General features: G+C 35.6%; 1 protein-coding gene across 1 annotated transcript in view; it reads left to right on the top strand.

Annotated features, from left to right (window-relative positions):
• Window positions 1–374: 374 nt before the first annotated feature.
• The window catches only part of LOC137644533 (myosin-2-like), a 68,328-nt gene continuing 53,593 nt past the window's right edge, over window positions 375–15,109 (top strand). Inside the window, exons 1-4 of the mRNA XM_068377500.1 lie at window positions 375–1,038; window positions 1,426–2,586; window positions 2,950–4,079; window positions 4,726–4,875. Coding sequence (XP_068233601.1) covers window positions 375–1,038; window positions 1,426–2,586; window positions 2,950–4,079; window positions 4,726–4,875 — 3,105 coding nt within the window. The remainder of the gene's footprint in view (window positions 1,039–1,425; window positions 2,587–2,949; window positions 4,080–4,725; window positions 4,876–15,109) is intronic.

Here is a 15,109-nt window from a genome sequence, read left to right as displayed (position 1 = left end):
AAGTTCCGCGTGCGTATGTGCGCGCACGTGTGTATACGTACAGTATGTGCTGGTGTGAAACGGAAGCTATTCGTCAAAACCTTTTCAACAGGCTTCAGAATCCGGAGTCGGTCTTCGAAAGGTATTTCTACGTTTTTTCAAAATATAGCAGATGGAGGTAAATCGATATGATATTCTGAATCATGTTTACTTTGTGGAAAGTGATTACAGTGTTGTGTATTTCGTTAATCGGAACACTATTTTCTAATCTCGGCCCTGGCCTGAGAGTGGGTCGCACTTTTGTTGGGATAAAAGACCAATATTGTGCGTGTGAGCAGTACTACATCGAACTAGAAGGACGAATGCAGATGATAAATGACAACTTCTTTTTCAGGATGGTCTCGTGGCTTCTGCCAGCGAGACCCAACTTCTCCGAGGATGGGGTTGTTGAGGATTCTTTCCTCCATCGACTCTTGTCCTCTATCCCTGTGGTTGGGGGATTTCTGACATCTCGGAGGGATCTTCGGCGGTGTGAGCTGAAGGTTCGAAACTTGGAACAACGACTGGAAATGATCAGAGAGGGTCTTGGACCTTTTCTCTCCTACTTTGTCCCTGGAATGGATAATTCTGGCGCTCCCATGAGCGTGGGATACACCTGGATACTGGCTTGTTTGGCCTTAGTTGGAGGGGGTATATCATTTAAATTCTTATTTTCAAAGAAAGGAAAAATTAGCGATGGCAAAAAGCAGCAAAATGAAATATTACGGAATGAATTGACGAACAAGATGACTGAACTCGAAAGGCGGATTGACGAACTTCAGGAAAAGCTGAATAAAAGAGATCTGGAAATTCGAGAATCCAATGACTTATCCAAAAAGCTGGAAAAACAAATGGAAGAAGCAGAAGAATGGTTGGATGAAGATGAAACAGATGAATTGGATGGGTCGGATTATGAAGATGATTCCGATACTGATGAGTATGAATATGACTCTGATGATGATCATCTAGATGATGAGGAGGATAATATGGTGATGGAACATTCATATGAAGATATTTCAAGTTATGAAGGAGACGAAGAATTAGAGGAGGAGGAGGAGGAAGAAGAAGAAGAGGAGGAGGAGGAAGAAGAAGAAGAAGAGGAGGAGGAGGAAGAAGAAGAGGAGGAGGAGGAAGAAGAAGAAGAAGAAGAGGAGGAGGAGGAAGAAGAAGAGGAGGAGGAGGAGGAAGAAGAAGAGGAGGAGGAGGAAGAAGAAGAGGAGGAGGAGGAAGAAGAAGAGGAGGAGGAGGAGGAGGAAGAAGAGGAGGAGGAGGAGGAAGAAGAAGAGGAGGAGGAGGAGGAAGAAGAAGAGGAGGAGGGGGAGGAAAAAGAGGAGGAGGAGGAGGAATTCAATGAATTCGAAAATCTGAAAAATCGAGAATCCAACAATTTATCAAAAAAACTGGAAGAACAAATGGAAGAAGCAGAAGAGGAAAGACCAGTAACTCGTCGAAACGTCCTGGAATCTGAGATGGATCGGTGTATACACAAACAAGAATTTGACTCGGCGTTGGTTTTCCTAAGAGTTGTCCTTGAAGATTTTGACGACGTGGAATGCCGCGTGAAGGAGCTCAGATGTTTGATGGCACTGGGCAGATGGGATGAGGCCCAGAACGTTTTAGATGAACTGCCCGATGAACACAAAGTAAACTCTGATGTAAGAGTGGAATCTGCCATACTTTGTGCAAGTCACTGTGACTTTGAGGAAGCTGAAAGGATTTTGGACAAAGTTCTGAAGGGATGCCCAAATCATCCTAGGGCACTCAAAGGACGGGAGTTCCTGCAGCGGCAGGTATTATGGAATACTATTCCCATAATGATAGACAACTCGGAATTTGAGTCTGTCTTGGAAACAATTTCACGCTGTCAGAAGCTAGAGTCCTTCTTCCCCTGGGCTCGAGCAGAACTGCTCCAATTGAAAGGGAATATCTTGTGCAAGCTTCGACGGCTGGAAGAAGCTCGTGAATGTTTCCTGAGTGCTCTTGCTATTGACGAGACAGATGTTTTAACTAGGTTAAGACTCGGTCTATGCTACTTATTAGATGGAAAATACAGAGATGCAATTGCTCTATTTGAGCAACTGGACGAAGAGGAAGAGCTGGAAGAAGACTTGGTATTTTATGCCGAGGCATTGGAAAGAATGGAAATTCATGGATGTCCATTCAAAACCATCAATGTTAAAACAGACGCTTCCCAGAAGGAAATAGAAAAAGCCTACAGGAAAATGGCACTCAAGTACCATCCTGATAAGTGCCATGGGTCTGACATAGACCAACGGGAAGTACATGAGATCATGCAACATATCAACTACGCAAAAGATCTCTTAACTGATAAAGAGAAAAGGGAGGAATACAATGATGTAAGAAAATTTGTCGAAGATTTTGCAGAGGAACTTTTCGAAAATCCAAAGATGCAAGAATGGTTGGATGAAGATGAAACAGATGAATGGGATGGGTCGGATTATGAAGATGATTCCGATACTGATGAGTATGAATATGACTCTGATGATGATCATCTAGATGATGAGGAGGATAATATGGTGATGGAACATTCATATGAAGATATTTCAAGTTATGAAGGAGACGAAGAATTAGAGGAGGAGGAGGAAGAAGAAGAAGAGGAGGAGGAGGAGGAAGAAGAAGAAGAAGAGGAGGAGGAGGAAGAAGAAGAGGAGGAGGAGGAAGAAGAAGAAGAAGAAGAGGAGGAGGAGGAAGAAGAAGAGGAGGAGGAGGAGGAAGAAGAAGAGGAGGAGGAGGAAGAAGAAGAGGAGGAGGAGGAAGAAGAAGAGGAGGAGGAGGAGGAGGAAGAAGAGGAGGAGGAGGAGGAAGAAGAAGAGGAGGAGGAGGAGGAAAAAGAGGAGGAGGAGGAGGAATTCAATGAATTCGAAAATCTGAAAAATCGAGAATCCAACAATTTATCAAAAAAACTGGAAGAACAAATGGAAGAAGCAGAAGAGGAAAGACCAGTAACTCGTCGAAACGTCCTGGAATCTGAGATGGATCGGTGTATACACAAACAAGAATTTGACTCGGCGTTGGTTTTCCTAAGAGTTGTCCTTGAAGATTTTGACGACGTGGAATGCCGCGTGAAGGAGCTCAGATGTTTGATGGCACTGGGCAGATGGGATGAGGCCCAGAACGTTTTAGATGAACTGCCCGATGAACACAAAGTAAACTCTGATGTAAGAGTGGAATCTGCCATACTTTGTGCAAGTCACTGTGACTTTGAGGAAGCTGAAAGGATTTTGGACAAAGTTCTGAAGGGATGCCCAAATCATCCTAGGGCACTCAAAGGACGGGAGTTCCTGCAGCGGCAGGTATTATGGAATACTATTCCCATAATGATAGACAACTCGGAATTTGAGTCTGTCTTGGAAACAATTTCACGCTGTCAGAAGCTAGAGTCCTTCTTCCCCTGGGCTCGAGCAGAACTGCTCCAATTGAAAGGGAATATCTTGTGCAAGCTTCGACGGCTGGAAGAAGCTCGTGAATGTTTCCTGAGTGCTCTTGCTATTGACGAGACAGATGTTTTAACTAGGTTAAGACTCGGTCTATGCTACTTATTAGATGGAAAATACAGAGATGCAATTGCTCTATTTGAGCAACTGGACGAAGAGGAAGAGCTGGAAGAAGACTTGGTATTTTATGCCGAGGCATTGGAAAGAATGGAAATTCATGGATGTCCATTCAAAACCATCAATGTTAAAACAGACGCTTCCCAGAAGGAAATAGAAAAAGCCTACAGGAAAATGGCACTCAAGTACCATCCTGATAAGTGCCATGGGTCTGACATAGACCAACGGGAAGTACATGAGATCATGCAACATATCAACTACGCAAAAGATCTCTTAACTGATAAAGAGAAAAGGGAGGAATACAATGATGTAAGAAAATTTGTCGAAGATTTTGCAGAGGAACTTTTCGAAAATCCAAAGATGCAAGAATGGTTGGATGAAGATGAAACAGATGAATGGGATGGTTCGGATTATGAAGATGATTCCGATACTGATGAGTATGAATATGACTCTGATGATGATCATCTAGATGATGAGGAGGATAATATGGTGATGGAACATTCATATGAAGATATTTCAAGTTATGAAGGAGACGAAGAATTAGAGGAGGAGGAAGAAGAAGAGGAGGAGGAGGAAGAAGAAGAGGAGGAGGAGGAGGAAGAAGAAGAGGAGGAGGAAGGAGAAGAAGAGGAGGAGGAGGAAGAAGAAGAAGAGGAGGAGGAGGAAGAAGAAGAAGAGGAGGAGGAGGAGGAAGAAGAAGAAGAGGAGGAGGAGGAAGAAGAAGAGGAGGAGGAGGAAGAAGAAGAGGAGGAGGAAGAAGAAGAAGAGGAGGAGGAGGAGGAAGAAGAAGAGGAGGAGGAGGAGGAGGAAGAAGAAGAGGAGGAGGAGGAAGAAGAAGAGGAGGAGGAGGAAGAAGAAGAAGAGGAGGAGGAGGAAGAAGAAGAGGAGGAGGAGGAATTCAATGAATTCGAAAATATGAAAAATCGAGAATCCAACGATTTATCAAAAAAAAACTGGAAGAACAAATGGAAGAAGCAGAAGAGGAAAGACCAGTAACTCGTCGAAACGTCCTTTAATATCCGGAGTAGCGGATTCTCCTTGATGTCAACGAATTTGCGCTGAGAGTCTTCGATATAGGTTAGAGCTACTAAGAGACAAGTTGAAACAGCTTCTGACTTAAATGCCGGGTTTGCAGGAAGTCTCCAGCAAGTGCTCAACTACCCAGCCTAAATTATATGGGGAATACCCTGAAGGACTTGCTCTGCAGAGGGAAAAATCTCGGCTTTTTCTAGTATGCTATGTTCCCTGGTGGGGTCGTACAGGGGCTTCGTCAGGTGAACAAATGGTCAGATATCTAGATCTATTCTTTCGGATACTAACCTTCGGGTGGTTCTGGGGGAATAACCTAGAAGACTGGCTCTGCAGAGGGAAAGAGCGGAAATTCTTCTAGTATGCAGTCAGGTCCTTATTGGGTGGACCAAGGAAATTAGGCTGGGCAAAAAGCTGAATCTTTTTGAGGAAGATATGTCTGGAAATCATTAAAAATGAGGAGCGAGAGGGATTGTGAGAGCACTGTCCAATACTGGAGAGGGAGAAGACCTATACCAAGGTGCAAATGGAAGGGCATTTAGATCAGTAGCAGAAAAAATTATAATAATCGTAAAAAAGCAATAAAATAAATCAGCAAATAAGGAAAAGGAGAAACGGGAGAAAAAAAATTAAAACAAAAAAATCCCCCTAAAAATTTAAAACATAAAAATCCAAAAAAAAAAAAAAATTAAAACAAAACAATCCAAAAAAAAATTTAAAACAAAAAAATCCGAAAAAAATTTAAAACAAAAAAATCCAAAAAAATATTTATGACAAAAAATCCCCCAAAAAATTTAAAACAAAAAAATCCAAAAAAAAAAAAAAAAAAAAATGAAAGGCAGCAAAGGAGCAGCAAGAGGAGAAAAAGAAGCGGCTAAATCAGCAGCAGCAGCAAAAAAAAAAGAAAATCCCCAAAAAAATATAAAAAAAAAATCCCCCCCCCAAAAAAAAAAAAGAGGCAGCAAAGGAGCAGCAAGAGGAGAAAGAGAAGCGGCTAAATTAGCTGCAGCAGCAAAAAAAAAAAAAAAAGGGGCAGCAAATGAGCAGCAAGAGCAGCAAAAAAAAACAAAAAAGAAAATCCAAAAAAAGATATAAAACAAAAAAATCCCAAAAAAATATAAAAAAAAAAAAAAAAAAAAGAGGCAGCAAGAGGAGAAAGAGAAGCGGCTAAATTAGCAGCAGCAGCAAAAAAAAAAAGAAAATCCAAAAAAAAAATATAAAACAAAAAATCCAAAAAAAAATATAAAAGAAAAAGAGGCAACAACGGAGCAGCAAGAGGAAAAAAAGAGAAGCGGCTAAATCAGCAGCAGCAGCAAAAAAAAAAAAAAAAAAAAAAAAAAAAAAAAAAAAAAAAAGGCAGCAAAGGAGCAGCAAGGGGAGAAGGGGAAGCGGCTAAATAGGCAGCAGCAAAAAAATAAAAGAAAATTAAAAAAAAAAATATAAAACAAAAAAATCCAAAAAAAAATTTAAAAAAAAAAAAATAAAATAAAAAGAGGCAGCAAAGGAGCAGTAAGAGGAGAAAGAGAAGCGGCTAAATTATCAGCAGCAGCAAAAAAAAAGAAAATCCAAAAAAAAATATAAAACAAAATAATGAAAAAAAAATATAAAAAAAAAAAAAAAAAAAAAAAAAAAAACAGAGGCAGCAAAGGAGCAGCAAGAGGAGAAAGAGAAGCGGCTAAATCAGCAGCAGTAGCAAAAAAAAAAAAGAAAATCCAAAAATAAAATATAAAACAAAGAAAATAAAAAAAATATATAACAAAAAAATAAAAAAAAAGAGGCAGAAAAGGAGCAGCAAGAGGAGAAAGAGAAGCGGCTAAATCAGCAGCAGCAGCAAAAAAAAAGAAAATCTAAAAATAATAAACAAAAAAATAAAAAAAAATATATATAAAAAAAGAGGCAGCAAATGAGCAGCAAAAGGAGAAAGAGAAGCGGCTAAATTAGCAGCAGCAGCAAAAAAAAAAGAGAAAATCCAAAAAAAAATATAAAAAAAAATGTAAAAAAAAATATGAACAAAAAATAAAAAAAAAAGAGGCAGGAAAGGAGCAGCAAGAGGAGAAAGAAAAGCGGCTAAATCAGCAGCAGCAGCAAAAAGAAAGAAAATCCAAAAAAAAAAAAAAATTAAAAAAAAAAATTAAAAAAAAAAAAAAAAAAAAAGAGGCAGCAAAGGAGCAGCAAGAGGAGAAAGAGAAGCGGCTAAATCAGCAGCAGCAGCAAAAAAAAAAAAAGAAAATCCAAAAAAAAAATACAAAACAAAAAAATCCAAAAAAAAATATATAAAAAAAAAAAAAAAAAAAAAATAGGCAGCAAAGGAGCAGCAAGAGGAGAAAGAGAAGCGGCTAAATCAGCAGCAGCAGCAAAAAAAAAAAAGAAAATCCCCCAAAAAAATATAATAAAAAAAAAAAAAAAAAGAGGCAGCAAAGGAGCAGCAAGAGGAGAAAGAGATGCGGCTAAATCAGCAGCAGCAGCAAAAAAAAAAAAATCCGAAAAAAAATTTAAAACAAAAAAATCCAAAATAAAAGTATAAAAAAAAGAGGCAGCAAAAGCAGCAAGAGGAAAAAGAGAAGCGGCTAAAACAGCAGCAGCAGCAAAAAAAAAAATCCAAAAAAAAAATATAAAACAAGAAAATCCCCAAAAAAATATAAAACAAAAAAATCGATAAAAAAGAGGCAGCAAAAGCAGCAAGAGGAGAAAGAGAAGCGGCTAAATCAGCAGCAGCAGCAAAAGAAAAAATTAAATCCAAAAAGAAATTTAAAACAAAAAAACCCAAAAAAGAAATATAAAAAAAAATTAAAAAAAAAGAAGGCAGCAGAAGCAGCAAGAGTAGAAAGAGAAGCGGCTAAATCAGCAGCAGCAGCAAAAAAAAAAAAAATAAAAAAAAAAAAAAATAATATAAAAAAAAAATCCATAAAAAAAAACCAAAAAAAAAAAAAAAGAGGCAGCAAAAGCAGCAAGAGGAGAAAGAGAAGCGGCTAACAGCAGCAACAGCAAAAAAAAAAAAAAAAAATCCAAAAAAATATAAAACAAAAAAAACCCAAAAAAAAAATATAAAACAAAAAAATCCAAAAAAAATATAAAACAAAAAAAAATAGAAAAATAGAGGCAGAAAAAGCAGCAAGAGGAGAAAGAGAAGCGGCTAAATCAGCAGCAGCAGCAAAAGAAAAAATTAAATCCAAAAAGAAATTTAAAACAAAAAAACCCAAAAAAGAAATATAAAAAAAAATTAAAAAAAAAGAAGGCAGCAGAAGCAGCAAGAGTAGAAAGAGAAGCGGCTAAATCAGCAGCAGCAGCAAAAAAAAAAAAAAAATAAAAAAAAAAAAAAAAAAAATATAAAAAAAAATCCATAAAAAAAACCAAAAAAAAAAAAAAAAGAGGCAGCAAAAGCAGCAAGAGGAGAAAGAGAAGCGGCTAACAGCAGCAACAGCAAAAAAAAAAAAAAAAAATCCAAAAAAATATAAAACAAAAAAACCCCCCCAAAAAAATATAAAACAAAAAAATCCAAAAAAAATATAAAACAAAAAAAAATAGAAAAATAGAGGCAGAAAAAGCAGCAAGAGGAGAAAGAGAAGCGGCTAAATCAGCAGCAGCAGCAAAAAAAAAATCCAAAAAAAAATTTAAAACCAAAAAATGAAAAATAAAAATTTAAAAAAAAGGGGGGGGCAGCAAAAGCAGCAAGAGGAGAAAGAGAAGCGGCTAAATCAGCCGCAGCAGCAAAAAAAAAAAAAAATCCAAAAAAATATAAAACCAAAAAAAAGAAAAAAAAGGCAGCAAAAGCAGCAAGAGGAGAAAGAGAAGCGGCTAAATCAGCAGCAGCAGCAAAAAAAAGAAAATCCAAAAAAAATATAAAAAAAAAAATGAAAAAAAAGAGGCAGCAAAGGAGCAACAAGAGGAGAAAGAGAAGCGGCTAAATCAGCAGCAGAAGCAAAAAAAAAAAAAAATACAAAAAAATATAAAACCAAAAAAAAAAAAAAAAAGGCAGCAAACGCAGCAAGAGGAGAAAGAGAAGCGGCTAAATCAGCAACAGCAGCAAAAAAAAAAAGGAAAATCCAAAAAAAAAATATAAAAAAAAGAGAAAGCAAAAGCAGCAAGAGGAGAAAGAGAAGCGGCTAAATCAGCAGCAGCAGCAAAAAAACAATAAAAAATAAAATTTAAAACAAAAAAATCCAAAAAAAAATAAAAAAGATAAAAAAAGAGGCAGCAAAAGTAGCAAGAGGAGAAAGAGAAGCGGCTAAATTAGCAGCAGCAGCGAAAAAAAAGAAAATCCAAAAAAAAATATAAAAAAAAATCCCCCCAAAAATAAAAAAAAAAAAAAAAAAAAAAAGGCAGCAAAAGCAGCAAGAGGAGAAAGAGAAGCAGCTAAATCAGCAGCAGCAGCAAAAAAAAAAAAAGAAAATCCAAAAAAAATTATAAAACAAAAAAATCCCAAAAAAAATATAAAACAAAAAAAATACAAAAAAAAGAGAGGCAGCAAAAGCAGCAAAAGGAGAAAGAGAAGCGGCTAAGTCAGCAGCAGCAGCAAAAAAAAAAAAAAAGAGAATCCCCCAAAAAATATAAAAAAAAAATAAACAAAAAATGAAAAAAAATGAAAAAAAGATATAAAAAAAAAAAAAAATATAAAACCAAAAAAAATAAAAAATATAAAACAAAAAAATCCAAAAAAAAAGAGGCAGCAAAAGCAGCAAGAGGAGAAACAGAAGCAGCTAAATCAGCAGCAGCAGCAAAAAAAAAGAAAATCCAAAAAAAATAAAAAACAAAAAAATCCAAAAAAAAATATAAAACAAAAAAATCCAAAAAAAAGGAGGCAGCAAAAGCAGCAAGAGGAGAAAGAGAAGCAGCTAAATCAGCAGCAGCAGCAAAAAAAAAAAAAAGAGAATCCAAAAAAAATTATAAAACAAAAAAATTCAAGAAAAAATATTAAACATAAAAATAAAAAAAAAATTATAAAAGAAAAATATATATAAAAAAAATATAAAACAAAATAATAAAAAAGAAATAAAAAAAAAAAAAAAAAAGAGGCAGCAAAAGCAGGAAGAGGAGAAAGAGAAGCGGCTAAATCAGCAGCAGCAGCAAAAAAAAAAAATCCAAAAAAAATATAAAACAAAAAAATCCAAAAAAAAAGAGGCAGCAAAAGCAGCAAGAGAAGAAAGAGAAGCGGCTAAATCAGCAGCAGCAGCAAAACAAAGAAAATCCAAAAAAAATATAAAACAAAAAATCCAAAAAAAATATAAAACAAAATATAAAACAAAAAAATCCAAAACAAAATATAGATAAAAAAATATATAACCAAAAAAATCCAAAAAAAAAAGAGGCAGCAAAAGCAGCAAAAGGAGAAAGAGAAGCGGCAAAATCAGCAGCAGCAGCAAAAAAGAAGAAAATCCAAAAAAAAATATAAAACAAAAAAATCCAAAAAAAAAGAGGCAGCAAAAGCAGCAAAAGGAGAAAGAGAAGCGGCTAAATCAGCAGCAGCAGCAAAAAAAAAGAAAATCCAAAAAAAAATATGAAACAAAAAAATCCCCCAAAAAATATAAAACAAAAAAATAAAAAAAAGAGGCAGAAAAAGCAGCAAGAGGAGAAAGAGAAGCGGCTAAATCAGCAACAGCAGCAGCAAAAAAAAAGAAAATAAAAAAAAAATATAAAACTAAAAAAAATCCAAAAAAAATATAACACAAAAAAATCCAAAAAAAAATATAAAACAAAAATATCCAAAAAAAAAGAGGCAGCAAAAGCAGCAAAAGGAGGAAGAGAAGCGGCTAAATCAGCAGCAGCAGCTAAAAAAAAAAAATCCAAAAAAATATAATACAAAAAAATCCAAAAAAAAAATAAAACAAAAAAATCCTAAAAAAAATAAAAAACAAAAAAATCTAAGAAAAAAGAGGCAGCAAAAGCAGCAAAAGGAGAAAGAGAAGCGGCTAATTCCGCAGCAGCAGCAAAAAAAAAAAAAGAAATATATATAAAACAAAAAAATCCGAAAAAAATATAAAAAAAAAAATAAAAAAAAAGAGGCAGCAAAAGCAGCAAGAGGAGAAAGAGAAGCGGCTAAATCAGCAGCAGCAGCAAAAAAAAAGAAAATCCCAAAAAAATATAAAACAAAAAAAATCCAAAAAGAATATAAAACAAAAAAATCCAAAAAAAAGAGGCAGCAAAAAAAGCAAAAGGAGAAAGAGAAGCGGCTAAATCAGCAGCAGCAGCAAAAAAAAATAAATCCAAAAAAAATAAAAAAAAAAATAAAAAAAAAAAGAGGCAGCAAAAGCAACAAGAGGAGAAATAGAAGTGGCTAAATCAGCAGCAGCAGCAAAAAAAAAAAAAAAAGAAAATCCCCCCAAAAAATATAAAACAAAAAAATCCAAAAAATAAGAGGCAGCAAAAGCAGCAAAAGGAGAAAGAGAAGCGATTAAATCAGCAGAAGCAGCAAAAAAAAAAAAGAAAATCCAAAAAGAAATATAAAAAAAATCCAAAAAAAAGAGGCAGCAAAAGCAGCAAAAGGAGAAAGAGAAGCGGCTAAATCAGCAGCAGCAGCAAAAAAAAAAAAAAAATCCAAAAAAAAAAATATAAAAAAAAAAAATTCAAAAAAAAAAAAAATATAAAACAAAAAAATTAAAAAAAAATATAAAACAAGAAAATAAAAAAAAGAGGCAAAAAAAGCAGCAATAGGAGAAAGAGAAGCGGCTAAATCAGCAGCAGCAGCAAAAAAAAATAAAGAAAATCCAAAAAAAAATATAAAACAAAAAAATCAAAAAAAAATTTAAAACAAAAAAATACAACAAAAAAATTTAGAACAAAAAAATCCAAAAAAAAGGAGGCAGCAAAAGCAGCGAAAGGAGAAAGAGAAGCGGCTACATCAGCAGCAGCAGCAGCAAAAAAATAAAAAAGAAAGTAAAAAAAAAATATAAAACAAAAAAATCCAAAAAAAAGAGGCAGCAAAAGCAGCAAAAGGAGAAAGAGAAGCGGCTAAATCAGCAGCAGCAGCAAAAAAAAAAAAAGAAAATCCAAAAAAAAATATAAAACAAAAAAATCCAAAAAAAAAGAGGCAGAAAAAGCAGCAAAAGGAGAAAGAGAAGCACCTAAATCAGCAGCAGCAGCAAAAAAAAGAATATCCTAAAAAAATTTAAAACAAAAAAATCCAAAAAAAAGAGGCAGCAAAAGCAGCAAGAGGAGAAAGAGAAGCGGCTAAATCAGCAGCAGCAGCAAAAAAAAAAAAATCCAAAAAAAATATAAAACAAAAAAATACAAAAAAATATAAAACAAAAAAATCCAAAAAAAAATATGAAACCAAAAAATCCAAAATAAATATAAAAAAAAAATATAAAAAAAGAGGCAGCAAAAGCAGCAAGAGGAGAAAGAGAAGCAGCTAAATCAACAGCAGCAGCAAAAAAAAAAGAAAATCCAAAAAAAATATATGAAAAAAAAGAGGCAGCAAAAGCAGCAAGAGGAGATAGAGAAGCGGCTAAATCAGCAGCAGCAGCAAAAAAAAAAAAAATCCAAAAAAAAAAAAAAAAAAAGGCAGAAAAAGCAGCAAGAGGAGAAAGAGAAGCAGATAAAACAGCAGCTGCAGCAAAAAAAAAAAAAGGAATGGGCTCAATTGAAAGGATCAAGTGGTTGGACCATGGAAGATGAAGAAAATAAAGGAAGGTTTTCAGATGGAAATATCCTTTGATGCAGGTGGTACAAGTCCTGCACCATAGGAGAAGGAATGAAACAGCAGCAGCAGCAAAAAAAAAAAAAAAAAAAAGGAATGGTCTCGATTGAAAGGATCAAGTGGTTGGACCATGGAAGATGAAGAAAATAAAGGAAGGTTTTCAGATGGAAATATCTTTGGATGCAGGTGGTACAAGTCATGCACCATAGGATAAGGAATGGGCTTAATTGAAAGGATCAAGTGGTTGGACCATGGAAGATGAAGAAAATAAAGGTAGGATTTCAGATGGAAATATCCTTTGATGCAGGTGGTACAAGTCCTGCACCATAGGATAAGGAATGAAACAGCAGCAGCAGCAAAAAAAAAAAAAGGAATGGGCTCAATTGAAAGGATCAAGTGGTTGGACCATGGAAGATGAAGAAAATAAAGGAAGGTTTTCAGATGGACATATCCTTTGATGCAGGTGGTACAAGTCCTGCACCATAGGATAAGGAATGAAACAGCAGCAGCAGCAAAATCAAAGGAATGGGCTCAATTGAAAGGATCAAGTGGTTGGACCATGGAAGATGAAGAAAATAAAGGAAGGTTTTCAGATGGAAATATCCTTTGATGCAGGTGGTACAAGTCCTGCACCATAGGATAAGGAATGAAACAGCAGCAGCAGCAAAATCAAAGGAATGGGCTCAATTGAAAGGATCAAGTGGTTGGACCATGGAAGATGAAGAAAATAAAGGAAGGTTTTCAGATGGAAATATCCTTTGATGCAGGTGGTACAAGTCCTGCACCATAGGATAAGGAATGAAACAGCAGCAGCAGCAAAAAAAAAAAAAGGAATGGGCTCAATTGAAAGGATCAAGTGGTTGGACCATGGAAGATGAAGAAAATAAAGGAAGGTTTTCAGATGGAAATATCTTTTGATGCAGGTGGTACAAGTCCTGCACCATAGGATAAGGAATGGGCTTAATTGAAAGGATCAAGTGGTTGGACCATGGAAGATGAAGAAAATAAAGGAAGGATTTCAGATGGAAATATCCTTTGATGCAGGTGGTACAAGTCCTGCACCATAGGATAAGAAATGAAACAGCAGCAGCACCAAAAAAAAAAGGAATGGGCTCAATTGAAAGGATCAAGTGATTGGACCATGGAAGATGAAGAAAATAAAGGAAGGTTTTCAGATGAAAATATCCTTTGATGCAGGTGGTACAAGTCCTGCACCGTAGGATAAAGAATGAAACAGCAGCAGCAGCAAAAATAAAAAAGGAATGGGCTCAATTGAAAGGATCAAGTGGTTGGACCATGGAAGATGAAGAAAATAAAAGGTTTTCAGATGGAAATATCTTTTGATGCAGGTGGTAAAAGTCCTGCACCATAGGATAAGGAATGGGCTTAATTGAAAGGATCAAGTGGTTGGACCATGGAAGATGAAGAAAATAAAGGAAGGATTTCAGATGGAAATATCCTTTGATGCAGGTGGTACAAGTCCTGCACCATATGATAAGGAATGGGATTAATTGAAAGGATCAAGTGGTTGGACCATAGAAGATGAAGAAAATAAAGGAAGGATTTCAGTTGGAAATATCATTTGATGCAGGTGGTACAAGTCCTGCACCATAGGATAAGGAATGAAACAGTAGCAGCATCAACAAAAAAAGGAAGGGGCTCAATTGAAAGGATCAAATGGTTGGACCATGGAAGATGAAAAAAATAAAGGAAGGTTTTCAGATGGAAATATCCTTTGATGCAGGTGGTACAAGTCCTGCACCATAGGATAAGGAATGAAACAGCAGCAGCACCAAAAAAAAAGGAATGGGCCCAATTGAAAGGATCAAGTGGTTGGACCATGGAATATGAAGAAAATAAAGGAAGGTTTTCAAATGGAAATATCCTTTGATGCAGGTGGTACAAGTCCTGCACCATAGAATAAGGAATGAAACAGCAGCAGCATAAAAAAAAAGGAATGGGCTCAATTGAAAGGATCAAGTGGTTGGACCATGGAAGATGAAGAAAATAAAGTAAGGTTTTTAGATGGAAATATCCTTTGATGCAGGTGGTACAAGTCCTGCACCATAGGATAAGGAATGGGCTTAATTGAAAGGATCAAGTGGTTGGACCATGGAAGATGAAGAAAATAAAGGAAGGATTTCAGATGGAAATATCCTTTGATGCAGGTGGTACAAGTCCTGCACCATCGGATAAGGAATGAAACAGCAGCAGCACAAAAAAAAAGGAATGGGCTCAATTGAAAGGATCAAGTGGTTAGACCATGGAAGATGAAGAAAATAAAGAAGGGTTTTCATATGGAAATATCCTTTGATGCAGGTGGTACAAGTCCTGCACCATAGGATAAGGAATGAAACAGCAGCAGCACCAAAAAAAAAGGAATGGGCTCAATTGAAGGATCAAGTGGTTGGACCATGGAAGATGAAGAAAATAAAGGAAGGTTTTCAGATGGAAATATCCTTTGATGCAGGTGGTACAAGTCCTGCACCATAGGATAAGGAATGGGCTTAATTGAAAGGATCAAGTGGTTGGACCATGGAAGATGAAGAAAATAAAGGAAGGATTTCAGATGGAAATATCCTTTGATGCAGGTGGTACAAGTCCTGCACCATAGAATAAGGAATGGGCTTAATTGAAAGGATCAAGTGGTTGGACCATGGAAGATGAAGAAAATAAAGGAAGGTTTTCAGATGGAAATATCCTTTGATGCAGGTGGTACGAGTCCTGCACCATAGGATAAGGAATGGGGTTAATTGAAAGGATCAAGTGGCTGGACCATGGAATATGAAAATAAAGGAAGGATTTCAGATGGAAATATCCTTTGATGCAGGTGGTACGAGTCCTGCACCATAGGATA

The sequence above is a fragment of the Palaemon carinicauda genome, chromosome 7, assembly GCF_036898095.1.
Source record: "Palaemon carinicauda isolate YSFRI2023 chromosome 7, ASM3689809v2, whole genome shotgun sequence".
In the NCBI taxonomy this organism is placed as follows: domain Eukaryota; kingdom Metazoa; phylum Arthropoda; class Malacostraca; order Decapoda; family Palaemonidae; genus Palaemon; species Palaemon carinicauda.
Note: the sequence above shows the minus strand (reverse complement) of the source record. Positions and strands in the feature narration are given on the sequence as shown.